Consider the following 17,979-nt stretch of genomic DNA (forward strand, 5'->3'; position numbering starts at 1 on the left):
GGAAAAGAAATAAAAGAAGCTCTTTTATTACTTACTGATTTCATTCCATTCTAGAAATCTTATTTTGTAAAAATTTTGAATCATAAAAACATTGAACGGTGGCTTTCAGGAGAAGATGGGAACCCACACCCTCCACCCCGGCTGCTTGAATTTCACTGTCAGAAGTGAGGCTCTGTTTTCTCAAATCCAGGAGGTCATCTGTGGGTAGAGGCTTGCAAGCTCTTGAACAATGGATTTCTACTTTTCTTGTGTATAGGTTAGAGAAATATAAGAAATGAAATATAGGACTGAGTGTTACTGGATGGTAGCTTAGAATCTTGTAAGTTTTGCCTTGGCAGGTAATTTGGCATAAATTGTTAATGTAAATCTGGGTTAGTGGTGAAGACGTTATTTTAGTAAAAAAGATAAACTGCTGATTAATTCAGCATAGAACTCAATTACAAATTGAAAGTGTCTCTGCGGGACTCCCGGACCCTAAAGACAGCAGATGTTGAATTGATACTCCAGCATATTTCACAGTGGTATGAAATATTAACATGGTTTATTATACTTGTGTGGTGTGCGGTATTAGAAAGGGGGAGGTAGTGGGCATGTGGGTGTGCAAAGCAGCCACACATTATACATTCGCTAATGTACACTGAAGTGTGATTAAGGATTTTGGGGAAGTTTTGTCTTCTTATTTTTAAAAAATCAAATAGCTCTGTGGAAAAATTAAGTTTAAAATAACATTTGGGGCTAAATATTTAAATGTGGTACCTATGTATGTTTACATTGTACATGTAAATGAACATAAAAATGGTAAACTTACACAGGATATTTAAATGTTAAATGGGACCACTGCCTACAAGAGTAGGGGAACTTGAGGGCTTGAACTGTATTTTAATGAGTTAATTGTAAGCTTTCATGGGCTGGAACGTTTTCATGGGCTGCTGTACTGTTTTTACCTTCTGATCTAAAACATATGGTAATTTTAAAATGCCCCTATAATTTTCACAGGCAGAGACGTTTCATTTCTAGCCAGAAAAAAAAAAAAAGCTTTTATAAGGTTTTCATATATCTGCATCAACTCGAGGGGGGAAAAGTCAGCAAATTTTATGTATTGGAAGACCTGAATAAATGGAACTGCCAATATTTGAAGGGATTGGCAATTCTTAAGAGGTATGAGAAAGTTGGCTTAGATGAGATGTTTCAAAGCCATTACTACTATTATGACAGTTATTTTTTTTGCATCTCAGCCTGTATCAAGTCTAGGTTTTGCTAACCGAAGTAAAAACAGTTCCAGAAATAGCCAAATGATTACAGTAAGAACAAATGTACCTTGGATACCTCTGCTGTTTTGAAGGCTTTTTTAAAAAGGTGCTTTCTCAAAGACTTCTGAGACACATAAAAGTTGGCAAAGGCAAAAGAGCAGTGGGCAAAGAAACCAGAAGTTTCTTGGTACCTACACCACCAGAAGAACATCTTCTTTATCCCCATTAGAGTTGCCATTAAGGCTTCTGTAAACTATTGAGAGATGGTGGTCATTCTGAGATGTGAAGGGCGGCCTTGAGATCCATTCACCTGAGTTCTGTTTATCTCCAGCCAGGTGCCAAGCTCTATGTCTGATTATGAGGCAGGGCCCTTTCTTAGTGACATTTACAGCCTAGTGGGGTGGTGGACAGGCCCACAAACAGTACTGAAAGTACGAGAATGGTGCATATAAGGGGGGCATAGTGGTCACGATCAGAGGAATTGGTGAAATCTGTCTGGGGAACTGTAAGGTGGCCTCAAAGAGTATGTGACTCCTCACTTGAAATTCTTTTTGTCTTGGGGTTTGAGGAAGGGGTGGGGTAGGGAGACTGAAGAGGAGAGGAAGCTATTCCAGAAGAGGGGCATCACCGCATACAAAGGTGTGAGGACTCCTGCTCTTTCTCTCAGTTGTGTAATCCTGGAAGTTTGGGCAGCTGAACATGTTTGGAAATAGGAAAACAAAACTCCAGACAGTGTCTAAAGTTGTCTGAGTGGTCATTTCCCAAGTCAGTGTGGGCTTTTAATTAGCATCCGCTCTTCAGTGTGGGATAAGGCTGCGCTTAGCTTCCCTGTCCCTGTGTGTGAATATTAGTTTAGAAAGCTGCCACGTTCCATTAGAGGTGGTTGTGTTTCGGCAGAGGGTGCAGGAGCTGTGTAGACTTTTCAAATGTCCTTTGAGATTTACGTTACAATGTAATTGGGAGATGCTGGTACTTAGTGTGTTGTGCATGGCAGAATGTGAGATCACCTGCTGTAATGAGACCCCAGCAGCATACCTCAGGAAGGTAGTTAAAGTTTTAACCTTAACAGATAATGTTACTTGCTGGTTTCTGTGAGGTAATTTATACCACTCTCCCCTAACCCTGAAATTGTGCAGAAACAAAAATTTTTAAAAATATGAAGTTGTGCTGAATAGATATTTTAAAATTCCACCTAGTAGTACAGATTTTTGAAAATATTTGCAATGAACATTGTGTCTGTAGAACACAATCACACTCATAGTCGTTGTCACCCTGTCATAATGTTGGAATATGTTTTTTTCTAAAATCAGAACTGTGGTGATATTGGAATGCTGAAAAGACTTAAGGATTCGTTAACTTTGATTCCTTGACAAATATATTAGTTTATTTTAACTTAGGTAAATTGAATTGGGGTGGTAGAGGAATAAGAACAGGGCATGATGGAAAGTGTATGCATGGACTTTGAAGAGGTTTAGGTTGAAGCTTGATTTTTGCTTCTTCTGTAACACCTGTAGCCCCAGTTTGTAAAATATAAAACTCATTTGTAAAATGGGCTTAAAGTCAGTACCTGAAGGAATTGTTAGGAGGACCATATTTGTGAATTGCAGTCAGGCTTAACAAAAGTTTGCTCTCTTATCCTCTGACTACTTCTTGCCCCAAAATGTTAAAAGAAAATTAAAATGCCTTTTCTTGGTCTGTTTCAGTTAAGATTTACAATCAACAAATGGCCTGATGGGAAAATTAAGTTAAATGGTATCTTTTTTATTGACATACAAGGTGGTTAAAAAACAATTTGACTCATTCTGTTTGCTAAGAGGTTTTATGCATGTATTTTAGGGAGATATAAACATTTGAATGTAGTACTGATACAGTGAATTTGATAGGCTTTTTGCTTTGGGATTTGATGAATGTACATTCTGTATTAGAAAAATTCATCAGGACGTTCTTAACAAGCCAGATGAATGATGGAATGATAGAGTAGCATTATTTAAGCAATATGTTTGCAACTTTGAAGAATTTTAGAGGTACTTTAAAAAGATAAACCCATGAGTGATTAACCAGTTATATCTAAGGACTAGACAAGTATCATTACTGTTTTTGGATGCTAATTGTTCGGAGGTTCTGCTGTCTTTTTTTTTTTTTTTTTTAAAGAAATTAAGATTTTTCCTTTTTTTTAAATTAATTTTTATTTATTTATTTATTTATTTATGGCTGTGTTGGGTCTTCGATTCTGTGCGAGGGCTTTCTCTAGTTGTGGCAAGCGGGGACCACTCTTCATCGCGGTGCGCGGGCCTCTCACTATCGCGGCCTCTCTTGTTGCGGAGCACAGGCTCCAGACGCGCAGGCTCAGTAATTATGGCTCATGGGCCCAGCTGCTCTGCGGCATGTGAGATCTTCCCAGACCAGGGCTCAAACCCGTGTCCCCTGCATTAGCAGGCAGATTCTCAACCACTGCGCCACCAGGGAAGCCCGGTTCTGCTGTCTTGAGTGAAAAATCCATGGGCTCTGGAGTTAGACAAAACTATGTTGAATCTCAGGCATTCTAGCTGTTGGCCATATGCCTTTGGGTTAGTCATTTTCCCTCTCTGAGCCTTGGTTTCCTGGATTTGTAAAATGGGCGTAAGGGGTAGTACCTACCTTAAAGGGTTATTTGGAAGAGTAAGTGGAAGAATGTACTTGGCACAGTGCCTGCAGACAGTAAATGTAAGTTCTCTTTTCTCCTCCTTTTAGAATAGAATTTCTAGTGAAGTATAATAAGTGAAAATGTGCTACTTAGTACACTTCTTATTGACATGGCAGTGAAGTTTATGGAAGATGCGCATGTGAACAGTTTTATGGCGTCATTTTGAATTTCATTTGCAGTATAATTGCTTGTTTCATAATTGATTTGCTTTGAACTAGAGGTCGAAAAAACAAAGTACTGAGTTATTATCGGTTGCCCACTGCATTGGTAGTTCTGAAAGGGTTAAGCTTTTTTTTTTTTTTTTAATTTAATTTATTTTTGGCTGTGTTGGGTCTCCGTTGCTGTGCGTGGACTTTTCTCTAGTTGCTGTTGTCTTCGTTGTGGTGCTCGGGCTTCCCATTGCGGTGGCCTCTCTTGTAGTGGAGCACGGGCTCTAGGCACGTGGGCTTCAGTAGTTGTGGCACACGGCCTTAGTTGCTCCACGGCATGTGGGATCTTCCCGGACCAGGGCTCGAACCCGTGTCCCCTGCATTGGCAGGCGGATTCTTAACCACTGCGCCACCAGGGAAGCCCAAGGGTTAAGCTTTTGATAACCGTTTGTGTAAGTTAGAAAGAGGGTAGAATCCAGTCAGTTTAGCATTCATCATGGGTTTCCTGCATACCAGCCACTGTGCTAGCAGTTTCTCCTGTGCAAAGAGTCTTTTAATCCTCATAACTGCCCTGGTGCTAGATGGTTTTAGGCCTTTTTTGCAGATGAGGAAATTGGGACTTAAAAATGTTGAGTGGCTTTACCACCCGGGTAACATAGCTGTAAGTAACAAGACTAGATTCATACCTGGATCTCCTGGATCTTAATTCTCTTGCCTCTGCCTCTTCCCTCCTCCTCCCCAGCCCCCATCACCATGATCAATATGGCAGATATATCCATCGGCTCCAGAAGTTTCCTTATGCCCTTTTGGAAGGCTCCCTCTTCCCCCCAAGAACCTTAAGTAACAGTGTATCTGAAGGCCATGTGTGCCTGGGGTCCCAGGAAAAGATGGTTGGCAGAGGCCTCATGGAACAGTATTTGAGTTGGTAGCACCTCATGATCGGGCTCTCCTGCCCCATCCTGTCTCTGCTTGTCTGCTTTACTTAGGCCTGTCTGCTTCTGCTTCTTCAGAACTGTACCTTGCACATGGCCAAACCCTCGTGACCATGAATCTCCCTTAGAGCTTCCTTCTTTACAGTCTTTTGGCTCTTGCCCCCGTAGGTAACTACTCCCTTATACTCTTTCTACCACACTCCAGAGGCCAGGCAGGAGTATTTTGAGAGCCCTGCCACCAGTGAAGTGGCATTTACAGGTTGGTTCCAGCCCACGTCATTTTTTCCAGAACAACCTCAGTATACTTGCATTGGCTCTGCCTTTATCTTGTGCCTTTTTGGTGACACCCTTTAGAGTTCCTGCTGCAGAATATATAATTAAGTTAATCATTGTCTCCCATCAACCCGCCAGAAAAACAGCTGCCAAGAAGTTACAAAAGGCCTTTCTATGAAGGCTGAGTTTGCTTAGAGTTTGGTCAGTGCCTAAGACTGATGCTGTGAAAGTCCAGGTGGCACTCTCTGCTTCTCCCTCTCCTGCACTCCCACCTGCCTGCTGCTTCCTCCTCTCCCACATTCACCTCCCAGTCCTGCTGTTGGTTCTCCCCCGCCAGCCCAGGCCCACCATCACCACTGGCACTCGCTGGGAATACTATCATCTCCTGCTTTCCTGTCGCCTGCCTTTGGCCTCTCCTCCCCCACTGCTTCCAGGCTGCAGTTTCAAAAAGCACACATCTAACTACATCATTTGCGGGCTTAAAATTTTCCACGTCTTCCCACTAGTGTGAAGGGTCAGCTCTCTGTATGGTCTGTGAGGCTCTCTGGGATTCAACCATGCTGAACTAGCTACCTGACCACACCCTTTCTCCTTCCCATTTTCATAGCTTTATTCCTGCCATCACTTCTGCGCCTTGGCTTGGCTGCCATTTACGTGAGTGTCAAGACTCAGCCCAGTCTTCATCACCTGAGCCCCGTGAGACCTCTGTACACTCGTAGTTCCATTGTCAGCCTTGCCTCTTAAGGACTCTTACCATATTGTACTTGTTTCCCTCTGGACTCTACACTCTTTGTGGGCAGGATCTATATCTGTTCAGGCCTTATTGCCAGTGTTTGGCATAGTGTCCATGGAGTGTATTAGTATCAGAGCAGAGCATTAGTAAATGTTTGCTGAACTAAGCTGACCTGTACATTTGTTTCAGGGGTTTTGCATCATTTGAAATTTGCCTCATTTTTAGCCATCTTTAAATGTCCGAGAACAAGGGTGCTCTGTACTTCCTTGGATCTCCTTCCAGTCCTTCCTGATCCCTGTGGGGCTGTAGAAGCAGGATCATACAGTGTAACAGCCCCTGTAGCCTTCCCACGCATCCTACACTCGGCACAGGTTTCCTACCCTACAGGCTTTGGAGGTAGATAGGCTCGATGTGAACGTGGCTCTTTTTTACCTTTGTTGTGACCAATTTACTTCATTTCTCCCCCCCCCCGCCTCTTTTCAGGCAGTAGCCCTTGCAACATCTCCAGGAGTTTATCGGCAGAGTTGTCACTGACCGCATTGTTTTATGGAGAGAGAGAAATATTATTAAGATCTTATTACTACCTGGGGTGGCTTGGTTTTCATTTGGAGGATTGTTGAACATATTTCTCACTCTTTCTTTAAACCCAGTCTTTCTTGTTTTTTGTTTTTTTCTCTGATTATATTTGATTCAGTGCAGCCTTGGAAATATATATTTGTATACACATATGCTGTGAATGCTGATTTCTTCTCCTTGTGGAAAGCAATATGTTCCCGTCTCTCTTGGTCCTTTTCCCTCTGGAAGCCTAGGTGTTTTTCCTTCCGTTCACTGTCTCAGAATCCAGCAAAACCTCTTGCCCACCACCTTTTTTCCTGTGGTGGGATAGGAAGACATAGGCTTTGGTGGTGCCAGGCACTAACTTGGCACAGATCCCTGAGTCCCACTGACACACAGCCGTGTGCCTTGATTGCACCAGCCAACCATTCTTGCCCCTCAGTTTCCTCTGTGGTACAGGTGGAGATAATGAGGATCAAGTAAGTACCATAAGTGTTTGGCTCAGACCCAGGGATGTGGTGGGTGTCCATGTTAGTTCTCTCACACCCTTACCTCTTTCCTTCTACCCTTGAACTTGCTGCCAATTCTCTTTGTCAAGTCTGTGTGTCAGGGGCATTCCCTTCCCTTTATTCCTCCCAACAGCCCTTGGACAGAGGCATTATCCCCATTCTGATGGCCCCCTATGGCTCAGAGAGAGTTAAGCACTGTGTTCATTAGTGACCCAGTTCTTCCAGGCTTCTCTTGTTCTGGGATGGCCTTTTCTGGCCCCTTGTGGTTGTGCAGCCTTTCACATCTCTCCTCGCCTGGGTTGTGCTCAGGCTTTTGCATCATTCAGTGATCTGGGACAGGCCAAGTTGGCAGGGACTTGGTTGGCAGTTCCTTGAATATGAACTCCCCTTCCCGTCCCGGCTGAAAACCTCTTAAATCACTTCTGCACCCTCAGCCGGCTTGTCCTTCATTATTTGCGTCATCCAGATCTTGGATGCCACAAAAGCTTCTGAGGGAAGAAATGGCGGCACCATCTAGACCTTAAAGACACAGTCACTAACTCACTCCCCACTCTGGGCACACTTAGCGCCAGCTGCAGCTCAGTTACACCTGACAATTCAGGTGTTTACACAGGCAGACCGCGTTAACCCAAACAGCTCAAGCCAAAAACAAAACTCAGACACCTTTGTTTTTGTCACACAGTCCACTCTGAAAAAAAAAATTAACTTTTTCCACTGTAAAATATGTGGCTATACAGGGGATACATCAGGTCTGTTGCATGGTACAGGAAGCACACTGCTTTTGGGGAGACTGTTTTAAACACTTTTTTGAGCTGTTTAAATTTTATTCAACCATCAGCCATGAATGACTCCTTCAGGCCACATCAGTGACATAGTCAGAACCTCAGCTTGTCAACAGGCCACTGCAGAACATTGTGTTTAAACTTCTTCCTTTCGTGTGTGTAACTGTCTTTGAATGCTCTTGCTCCCTGGTCCCCAGTTGGGACTGGTGCAGTTAGGGAATTAGCCCATTTTGGTATCGATCTGTTTCATAATTAATTTCATGCTTTAGTTTGGCAAAGCCGTGAATGCATTTGAAGTTGATGTTTCATTTTTTTCATTTGTCGACATTCATGCCAAGCACTGTGCTAGCTGCCTGGGATGGAAATGGCATGATTTTGGTCCTCTTTTTAGAGTCCAGACTCTTGTCACACACAGACTTTAATCTGTTCTGCTGCAGATCATCAGAGCAATAGCTTTTTTTTGCTGTTTCAAATCAAAGTGACAAAAGATTATGCAGATTTTTTCCAAGATGAATTTGGACTGCTTCAATTCTTATTGAGTAAGATCGTTAGTTTTTAGTAAAGGAGCAAACTGTTGTGAACTAAATGGTCCTTGTAGATTTAACTGCAAATAGGAAAATTGGTGAAAATTGTGGGAGAGTTCAGCTATGATGCCACCCACATCCTTATTCCCCTCGAGCAAAGGTAGGAGAGCCACTGTCCCCTGACTCTTGCCTTGACAGTGGGACAGAAAGCAAAGGGGTGCCTCTGAAATGCCCTGAAAAACAGTAGAGCCAGGGGAGCTCCCTTCTTTATGAAGAAGGCTGAATATTTCTTTCTTTTTCAACCGCCTTAACGTTAGCGCCTCAGCCACATAAATGGAATGTATTTTCCAGCAAATAACCAATTTTATTTTAACTTCTTTAAAAAATTTTAGTTACAAATCTATTGTTTCAGATGACTTGTTGTATATGTGTATTTTCAGATTCCAAAGCTGTATTTAAAATGGTATGTTAGGTTTTTAGTCAAATGCATATTTAATATTTCGCCTGCCCCCAATGTAAGTAAAGCACTGTTCAGAAAGCAGAACTGAACAGTAGAATGTCGAGGGTTTATTTAAAGAGTGTTAATTTGATGCTGAACTGTCCAGGGTGCCCATTGGCTGGAGCACCTACATTTTACTCTGGTGACATTCCCAATCTAAAAATCACTTAAGTGAGAAGAGAAATTTGATTGTAGCTGTAGACAAGAATAATGTGGAAAAGTTTCTTTGCAGCACTATTTTGGACCTGCACCATAGCGGATGCTGAGGTAATCTGTCAGTTTGTGAGTGTCTACAAAATGCAACTCTCTAGATAACAGGTTTAAAGTAAAGATTTAATACAGTCTCCATCTCCTATGATGTTGCAGTGACAGTTTAAAACTCATTCTCTAAATCTCAGCAGACTTTATAGCTAGCAGTGGGCCAATATAAAGTTTAATAGCATTACAACACATAAATCATCTTTTAAAGATGCTACTAGTAGCTGCAATATTAAATGCAGACAATCGCCTGTGTTATAAATAATTTATCAAACACCGTTTCAGATTAGCCTTCCATGCTGAGTTATTTATTTTAGCCTTTTCTGTACGATTCCTAAGGCACTTTTTGAAAGATCCATTACTGGTCAGTTTAATGAACTTGGGGGTCTGTTTTGTCCCCTCAAGCACTTGGGTACAGCTGTGGTGACCATTACATGGCCGACATGGACCTCTTTTTGCCTTTTACAAGTGCTGCCCATTTGTCATGTAGCGGTAAATGGAGCTGCACATTGGAGTCCAGGGACACATTGTGCGATGCAGTGATGGAGACAAACAGATAGCTCTATAAAGTGCTGCTTGTCACAGCTGACTTGTAGTACAGTAGTACATCACTCTTATTGTAATCTCATTTAAGAAGCAGGGGTGGCCCGGGGGACTGATATTCCCAGTTAGTTTGGTCTTTGTAGCCATAAAGCAGGAAGTGCTCCTTTTATATTCTCTGAACTTTTAGGGAGTGTGCTTTTTGCTTGGATTAATTATTATAGGAACTTCTCCACAGCACTGTGTGAAGATTTGTCAGCAGGTTTGTTTGGACCTCCTTCTCCTGGCCTGGGGTTTGGTACAGGCAGTCACTCCTTAGAGATAAATTGTGTTTCTAGGAGCCCTCTGGATTGCTGTATTAAATAAGTTACCATTTTTTAAGTAATAGCTATATGCCAGACCCTATAGTAGGTGCTTTCTATACTGCATTTCTATATTACAGAGGAAGAGAGTGAACTCAGAGAGGTGAAATGACTTGCCCAAGGTTGCACAGCAGCAAGTAAGTAGGAAACTGGAGATTCAAACCCAGTGTGTCTGCCTCCACATCTGCCAGATGACCTTGAACCTGGGTTGCCCAGCTAACTTTCGAGCACCAGGATCATGGTGATCTTTTGGCTGAGCAGCTCAAGGGAAAAGGAAGCTGCCATTGGCGTGGAGAGCCTTTTTTTTTTTTTTTAATTTATTTATTTATTTATTTTAATAGCCTGGATGAGTCTGGCTGCTCTGTCTACACATTGAATCCAAGTTCCCTTGTGACTAGCAACATAAATCCATGAACAGCTGGCCAGGGGAGGATGCTGGCCCGGCAGTGGGAGAGAGCCTTACAGCTGGGGTCACAGGCTCTGTAGGGCCCTCGTCAGAGCCCCTCTGTAGCACCTGTCCCCAGGCGGATGCTGCTCAGAACTTATTAGGTCACTTTGCCTCTTCCAGAAAAGGGAGATGCAATTTCCTCATGAAGAATGAATCCTAAAGGAAGAAACAATGCTTCTGCATTTATTGTGAGCCAGAGACAGATAAAAATGTGGTGTTTTCCCCACCTCTTGCTTTTAGTTTGTGGTTTTTCTCAGTAGTTTTCCTAAATATTTGGTAGCACGTGTTAAAGACAAGACTTGTTTAATTGTGAAATTCACTATAAAGAAAACACAGTATGAATATGCCCAGTAGCATATTTGCATATGTGTCTAGAATTCTGGGTATGGAAATACTGTGGTAAAAGACCATATTTGTCATATGATACAATTCCTGGCACATAGTAGGTGTCTGTAAATATTTGTTGAAGACATTAACTATGTAAGTAATGGGCAGACAAAAGAGCCTTGGTAATTTTCACTCTATTTGCCTTTTGAGGGTTTTTGGTGGAGGTGAGGAATATGTGAAATAAGACTTTGGATCTTAATATTGATCTCTGCCATATCACATTGTAGAAATGTTTAAGTGGTGGTCTGTGGGCAGTTTGGGAAACAATGCTTCCCCGTGCCATGGAAATGACCATCAGAGGGACTGCTAGCTGGCTCAAAGAGAAGTTGGCAACCACCATCTTTCTCTTAAACTTGCTCAGGTTCTGAAGATCCTTGCTGATGGGGGAATGACACCCTGAATCAAGGGACTGCTGTCCACTGTCCCCAACTTGCTCAGGAGCCCCCAGCTCAGAGCTGAGACAGATTACTTATGAGCTGGTGTGGTGCTGTGGCATTCTGGCTCTGGAGCCCAGTGGGCCTGTTTTAACTATTTATTAGCTATGTGACCTTGGGCAAGTCATTGACACTCTCTCAGCCTTAGTTTCTGACAGTACCAACCTCAGAAGATGGTTAAGGGCAGGGGTAAAAATGATGATGATCATCAAAGTGCCTAACTCAGTACTTGGCACATTATAGTAGGTGCTTAATAAAATGTAAGCTTCATTCCATTTCATAACATCTTCAGTCCTGTGTGTATGAGAGGTGGGTAGGACTGGGGAAAGAAAATCAGAGACTTGTGATATTTCCTTCCTTAATGGATTATCTTCCCTAGAATTGCAGGGGGGGGGTGGTGGGAGGAATTTAAAAGGTATATTTCTCCAATTTTTAAAAGCATTACACTTAAATAATAGCACACATGATAATTTTATGAGTAACTCAGGCTATATGTAATATATTTTACACATTTTTAAGTTTTATAAGTTTATCTACTCACATTAAAGAATATTTGCAAAATAGAGGAAGACTCACCTGTAATCTCAGCACTGTCCGCATCCTGGTATCAGTGGATTGTAATGGATTGATGTCAGATATGCACGCCTAATATAATGTGTATATTTCAGTTTCTTGTAAGTCTTCCCCCATCCCCGTCCCCAAATATAAAATAATTTGGGAAATTTAAATCTGCAGTACTAAGTGCTGCCAGTAGCATTTGTGACATCCACTTGGTACTGTTGGCTGGCTCAAGGCATCAGCAGCAGTGACGAGAAAAGCAGTGATGACAAAGCAAAATAGTAAAACAGCAGAGAAGAGAAGAGGAGATGTAGGTCAGGAGCAGAGGTATAAGCAAGATGCTCTGATACACAGGACGCCCCTCCCCCCCCGCCCCACGGGTTATTTATTAACAGACGCAAGTTGGAATGGTTTTGCACTTGTTAAGTTTAGTGGTTGGTTTTTGCCGTCTCTATGGTAGCAGCAGCAGCAGCAGCAGCGGCGGCGGCCATCTCCTGCTCTAGGATGCTTTATTTGCTACCACCTTCACTGGTTTCTGGTAAGGCTTTTGGCCTCCATAGGCTTGGGAATCCCAGGAGAGACCGTCTGATTAGAGGATCATGTTTGAATGAATTCTGTGGGGCTGTATGTGCACAAGAGAATAACTGGTTCCGTTGACCCCACATAGGTGCTACTCAGGAAGTGGAAAAACCTGGTGGGATAAAGGTCAGAATAACCCCCCCAGCCCCTGCTGCTGGGTTGCTGAGGATCCCATTTCCAGCAGGGCCTTCTCTATCCTTCTCTGAGTCTGAAGAGGGCGCTCATGTCACTGGAATGCTCATGTCACTGGAATCCCACTTATTGGCTTAGGGCAGGCAGAGGAGCAGGAGCTCTGAGAGATCTCTCCGATCTTCTCAGGACTTGAAGACAGTGGACCTGCTCTTTGATCTCAGGCTGGAATTTTGGGCAGGGCATCCGTGTTTCTCCAAGGATGTTACTTGGATGAGCTCTTTATTTCAGCTTGCATGTTTATGGACTCTCATGCCCTGGTGTACGGGGAAGGTGGGCTACAGCTCAAGTTAAAGTCTCTTCTTTGGGAGATTGGTTCATTTTTTGTCCTTGTTACGTAGAGAGCTTGAACTTGGTGTTCCCCAGGTCCTGCCCTGCTGCCTCTGGCGCCTGCCTTCTGTTTCACTGCCCTGTTTTCTGAGTGCCTGGTGTGCAACCTGTCCTTCAGCCCTCCCTGAAGCTTTACGGACCCCAGCCAGTGTTCTCACAGCTCCTTCTCAGTTATCCGTTAGCCCTTATTACACTGCATTGTAGTTAACCTGAGTCTGATGTTTCTTGGTAAGAAATAAATTAACCTACTTTTCCACCAGTAATTGTTGGAGACTTAGACTTGCTCTTAAAGGAAAAGTAAGAGAGTGATTCAAAGAAAGGAATCACTTCAGTGAACATGCAGACTCATTAGTGGGAGGGGATAGATTCTTTTGGGCAAGAGGTCCCACCCTTGGCTCTGCCAGCATTTCCCCAGAGCTGTGCTTTGGTGTTAGTTTTTTCCCCATGATATTGACTTTCTTCATTATGTTACCAGGAAGCAGATTCCAACCATTTTTGGACATTTTTGATCAGGGGCCTGCAAACTACACCCCATGGGCCAAATCCAGCCCAGTGCCCATTTTTGTTTTATGAAGTTTTATTGGCACAAGCCACGCCCACTTGTTTGCATATTGTCTGTGGCTGTTTTGTGCTACCATGACTGAGTTGAGTAGTTATGATGGAGACTGTGTATCTACAAAGTCTAAAATATTTACTACCTGGCCCTTTGTAAAAAGTTTCCCAGGGCTTCCCTGGTGGCGCAGTGGTTGAGAGTCTGCCTGCCAATGCAGGGGACACGGGTTCGAGCCCTGGTCTGGGAAGATCCCACATGCCGCGGAGCAACTGGGCCCGTGAGCCACAATTACTGAGCCTGCGCGTCTGGAGCCTGTGCTCCGCAACGAGAGAGGCCGCGATAGTGAGAGGCCCGCGCACCGCAATGAAGAGTGGCCCCCGCTTGCCACAACTAGAGAAAGCCCTCGCACAGAAACGAAGACCCAACACAGCCATAAATAAATTAAAAAAAAAAAAAAAAAAAAAAAAGTTTCCCAACCCCTGTTTTAGATGATAAATTGCCCTGTCAGCCCACAGTTCTCAGTTATGTGGTGAGCGTCTGACGTGAAGCAGTTTGTTTAAGAGGGAGTGTGTGCATAAAGGGCTTGAAAGGCCTGGGTCTCTCACTTACCAGCTGAGAAACCTTGGGCAGATATTGAGGTACTTTGAGACCTTTCCTTCATTTATAAAACAGGCACTGAAAACAATGCCTACCTCACAGGTTGGCTTTCTTTTTTTTTCCTTTTCCTTTTCTCTTACTGCTTGTGAAAGCACTCTGTGGACATCAGAACAGGCCCTCCATTTGACTGGGGACACTATTGTTGATATTTTCTTTCTCAGGAGGAGGAAGCCAAGAAGCTGGTGAGTGAAGCCATAGCAGCTGGCATCTTCAATGACCTGGGGTCTGGAAGTAACATTGATCTCTGTGTCATCAGCAAGAGCAAGCTGGATTTTCTCCGCCCGTACTCAGTGCCTAATAAGAAGGGAACCAGGTAAGTGAAGGAGATTCTTCCTGTGGCCACCCTTGTTATATTCATGGCATCTGGACAGGGTTTTCTTGATTCTTACCCACGTTAAGTAAAGCCAGAGTCCCCAAGCCAGCTTTATTCAACAGACCTTTGAATCATTATTTGTTTTATGATTGTGGGCTGCTGTCAGGTGTAGAAAAGTGATACAATTTGTAAAATGTTGATGGGAGAGGTTGAGTGGAAAGACTCCTAGACTGGGGATTGCGGGGAGAGCTTTGAATCACGTGCTGTCCTTTCTCTAGTCTCTTAAAGATGCCTCTGAATTCTGTATGAAATGCTGTGAGAAGGTACATTCTCCAGGGCATCCAACCCATAGCTTTTCCTCAGAGTGGTTTCCATTTCCTAGATGGTTATCAACCATTGGTTAAGAGTCTCTGAAAGTTAGCCTTGGGAGCTAACTGTTGCTTCCTGCTGTGGAGGGAGCCATGCCATTTAGCCCGTGCCACATGCCGAGCAGGCACTGCTCTCCGTGGTGCAGTCCAGCTCGGAGCGAGGGGCGAGCTTCTAGTTGATTTGCTGGCGGAACTGGAAGGTGTCCCGCCCTGGTGGCAGGTGAGCTGCTCATCAGCAGTCCTGTATGGCCGTCCAGCTGCCTGACCTCTTCCTGGAGGCTGAGCTGCTCAAAATGTGGCTTCTGAGCTCTGCTCCAGCTGTCTTCATCTGATAGCAGCGTACACAGCAGCGTTTATAAACTGAGCCCCAAGCTCCGCTGGAGGAGAGCAAGCACATCACCTTCCACGATGCTGCTTTAACTCCCACCACATGTACTCAACTCCAAGTCAGGAGTAATTCACAAGGAACAAATAGAACGTTGAGAACCAGCGGGTGTTCACCGCAGTGTGCGCTCAGCATCGTGAAGACGTGTTCATGATGGGGTAGGGCAGCACAGCAGCAAAGAGCTCTGGCTCGGGGTGGGGACCTGTCATGGCCTGGTGTGGTGACTTTGGGCACCTGTCTTGGAAATGATGGAGCTAGACTAGGTGATCGCTAATGAGCCCATGGAATTCTCGGGCCCTAGGTGGGAAGGGAAGCAACCTTTCAGGCCTGGGGCTGTGTTGGACCTGGCCTTGCACGTTCCCATTGGCTCCTCTGCAGCCCTGTTGTGCAGCCCACTGTTGCTTCAGGTAGAAGCCCTCCCTTCGTGCTGCTGAAACAGGTGCTGTAAGCCAGGATGGTGAGGAGGCTCTTGTTGTGTCCACACCTCCCACAGACGTTGTGGATCAGATGAGTCAGGCGCACAGAAGTCACATGGGGCTCTGGCTCCAAGGCCACAAGCTGCCACGGGTCCATCCAGTGTGGGGGAAGGAACAGCGTCTTCACACCAGCAGGGGAGGGGCGGGGCACATCTTAAAAAGGTGCTGCTGCTCGGATCCTTTAAGAGAACTTTGTGGGGACCGTGGGAAGGTTTCGCAGAAATAAAGGCCAGCTTTTCTTGGCTGTGCCTACTCCTGGTTTTGTACAGAGCTCTGTTGTGTCGCCCTCTTTTTTCTGCTTCCTGCCGTCTTCGAGCACAAGCTCCCATTTGAGAGGCTGGCTCTTCAGGGAGCACGTAGTCATGGCACAGCCAGCAGCCGCCTCTTAGTCCATGTCAGGTTGACAGAAATAGTGTCCCAGCTGGGGACAGATGAGAGGAACAGTTGGACTTGTGCTGCTGTTTGACAGTGTTGTAATTCCTGGCCCCACTGTAAAATCAGCCGTTCAGATTTTTATCTTCTAGACTGCCTTGTGCTCAGAGAAACCTCTGTCAGATTCACCTTGAGAAGGGTGGTGTTGGGTGTGTCCTCGTGCTGATCTACCATGTCCCTGTGGGGACAGTTAACTCTCCCTTCTTGAGTCTCGAGAGTGTGGTCAAATTGACAAGCCCAGAGTCTGGCTGCGGGTCATTTTTATACTGTTTATGCTTCCAAATATTTTTAAAGTGTTTAAGGTAACAGTTATGTCATTCTTGTTACTATTCAAGAGAATGGCCATGGCAGCTTAATGAAAGGATTCGCTTCCTGCTGGTTACTGAAAGGTACTTTAGGGAGGTTGAAGCTTGAAGGCAGAGGCCCAAATGCTTTCCAGCATCTTCTGGGGATGGTGAGGTGGGGAAGGAAATTTGAATGTCCACCTAGTGCCAGGTGCTCTATATTATCTCTTTTCATGTGCGTCATGTCTACCAGGTATCCCCATTTTGTAGCACTTGAAAGCTGAGGAAAGTGAACCTTGGGGGAGCTGAATCCTCCCAAGGTCGCAGAACTGGGAGTCAGGAGAGCCAGGATAGCAGTCCAGGCCTGCTCGCTGCCTGCATACTTGTCCCTCTCTCCAGCCCTCCATCAGGCCCCTTGGGGGGATCCTAACTCTCCGCGTTTGTTTTTCTCTCATTAGGTTTGGCCAGTACAGGTGTGAGAAAGGGACCACTGCAGTCCTCACTGAAAAAGTCACTACCCTGGAAATTGAGGTGCTGGAAGAAACAGTCCAAACAATGGACACTTCCTGAATGGTGTTGGTGGATGTCTGGTTATTGCTCTAGAAGACTGGGGGCAATGGAGGCTCCCCCTGTAAGACATTCGGCCAGTGTTTGCTGAATGAACCCAATAAAAAATGAAAACCAAGTTAAGTGGCTGAAGTCTCGGGGCTGTGTGGTTTTTTGGGCTGCTGAGGCCCATCGACCTGGCCTCCCCTTCAGGATGTTAATCCCTCCCTGAATACTACTCTGCGTTCAGGTGGGTGTAAGAGCAGTTTAACCCTTCTAAAAACAGACGAGGCCTCATTTGTTGCAGGAAGTCAGATTGGGTTGCTCTGATTCTTCAGTTGAACATTTATTACACGCAGCCCTTGTGCTAACTTACTTTCTCTTTGTTCAGGGTAGTCCCAGGTTTTTGTTTTTGTTTTTTTAGGATGAGTGCAGCACAGCCTTTTACCCCAACAGCCAAGTAGGAAAGAAATAGAGATGATCAGTTCTGAGTACCAAGAAAAAGCAGGTAGGTGGACAGTTTTGCTTTGCTATAGCTGCATGAACCTGGGTGAACTCCACTTTGGCCAGTTTCACTGAAGTCAAAAGAATGCTTTGGGCCTTACTATCTGTAATAATTAGGATATGATCGTTTCTCAAACACTCAAGCCTGGTGAATGGTTGAAATTGTATACCTCCAGAGGGTCCGAGTAGTAGGCAGAATTGTTCTCATGGTGTCGAAAGCGGATGGCATACAGAAAGCAAGTTCATCTGTGTTCAACGCTGATACTGCCAAGGGAGACAGACACAGTAGGGATTCTGAGAGCCGTAAGCAGAGTATTTGCAAAAAATCTGTCTGGAATCAGAAAAACTTTCAGTGGTGAGTGCCAGACAGGACACAGGGTCTGACTGTCCCCCAGAGCGAGCATGGCTCGGGGGACAAGAGAAAGAGGCCTGGTGCCATGGTCTTCCAGAGTGAGCACACTCTTGGGCCAGCCTCCCTCGTTAAACT

General features: G+C 44.6%; 1 protein-coding gene across 1 annotated transcript in view; it reads left to right on the forward strand.

Annotated features, from left to right (window-relative positions):
* PSMB7 (proteasome 20S subunit beta 7) overlaps positions 1–17,132 on the forward strand; it is a 56,713-nt gene extending 39,581 nt beyond the window's left edge. The window contains exons 7-8 of the mRNA XM_061200975.1: positions 14,346–14,497; positions 16,901–17,132. Of these exons, the coding sequence (XP_061056958.1) occupies positions 14,346–14,497; positions 16,901–17,012 (264 nt within the window). The 3' untranslated portion in view covers positions 17,013–17,132. The remainder of the gene's footprint in view (positions 1–14,345; positions 14,498–16,900) is intronic.
* The last annotated feature ends 847 nt before the right edge of the window (positions 17,133–17,979 follow it).

Source organism: Eubalaena glacialis, chromosome 9, assembly GCF_028564815.1.
Source record: "Eubalaena glacialis isolate mEubGla1 chromosome 9, mEubGla1.1.hap2.+ XY, whole genome shotgun sequence".
Lineage (NCBI taxonomy): Eukaryota > Metazoa > Chordata > Mammalia > Artiodactyla > Balaenidae > Eubalaena > Eubalaena glacialis.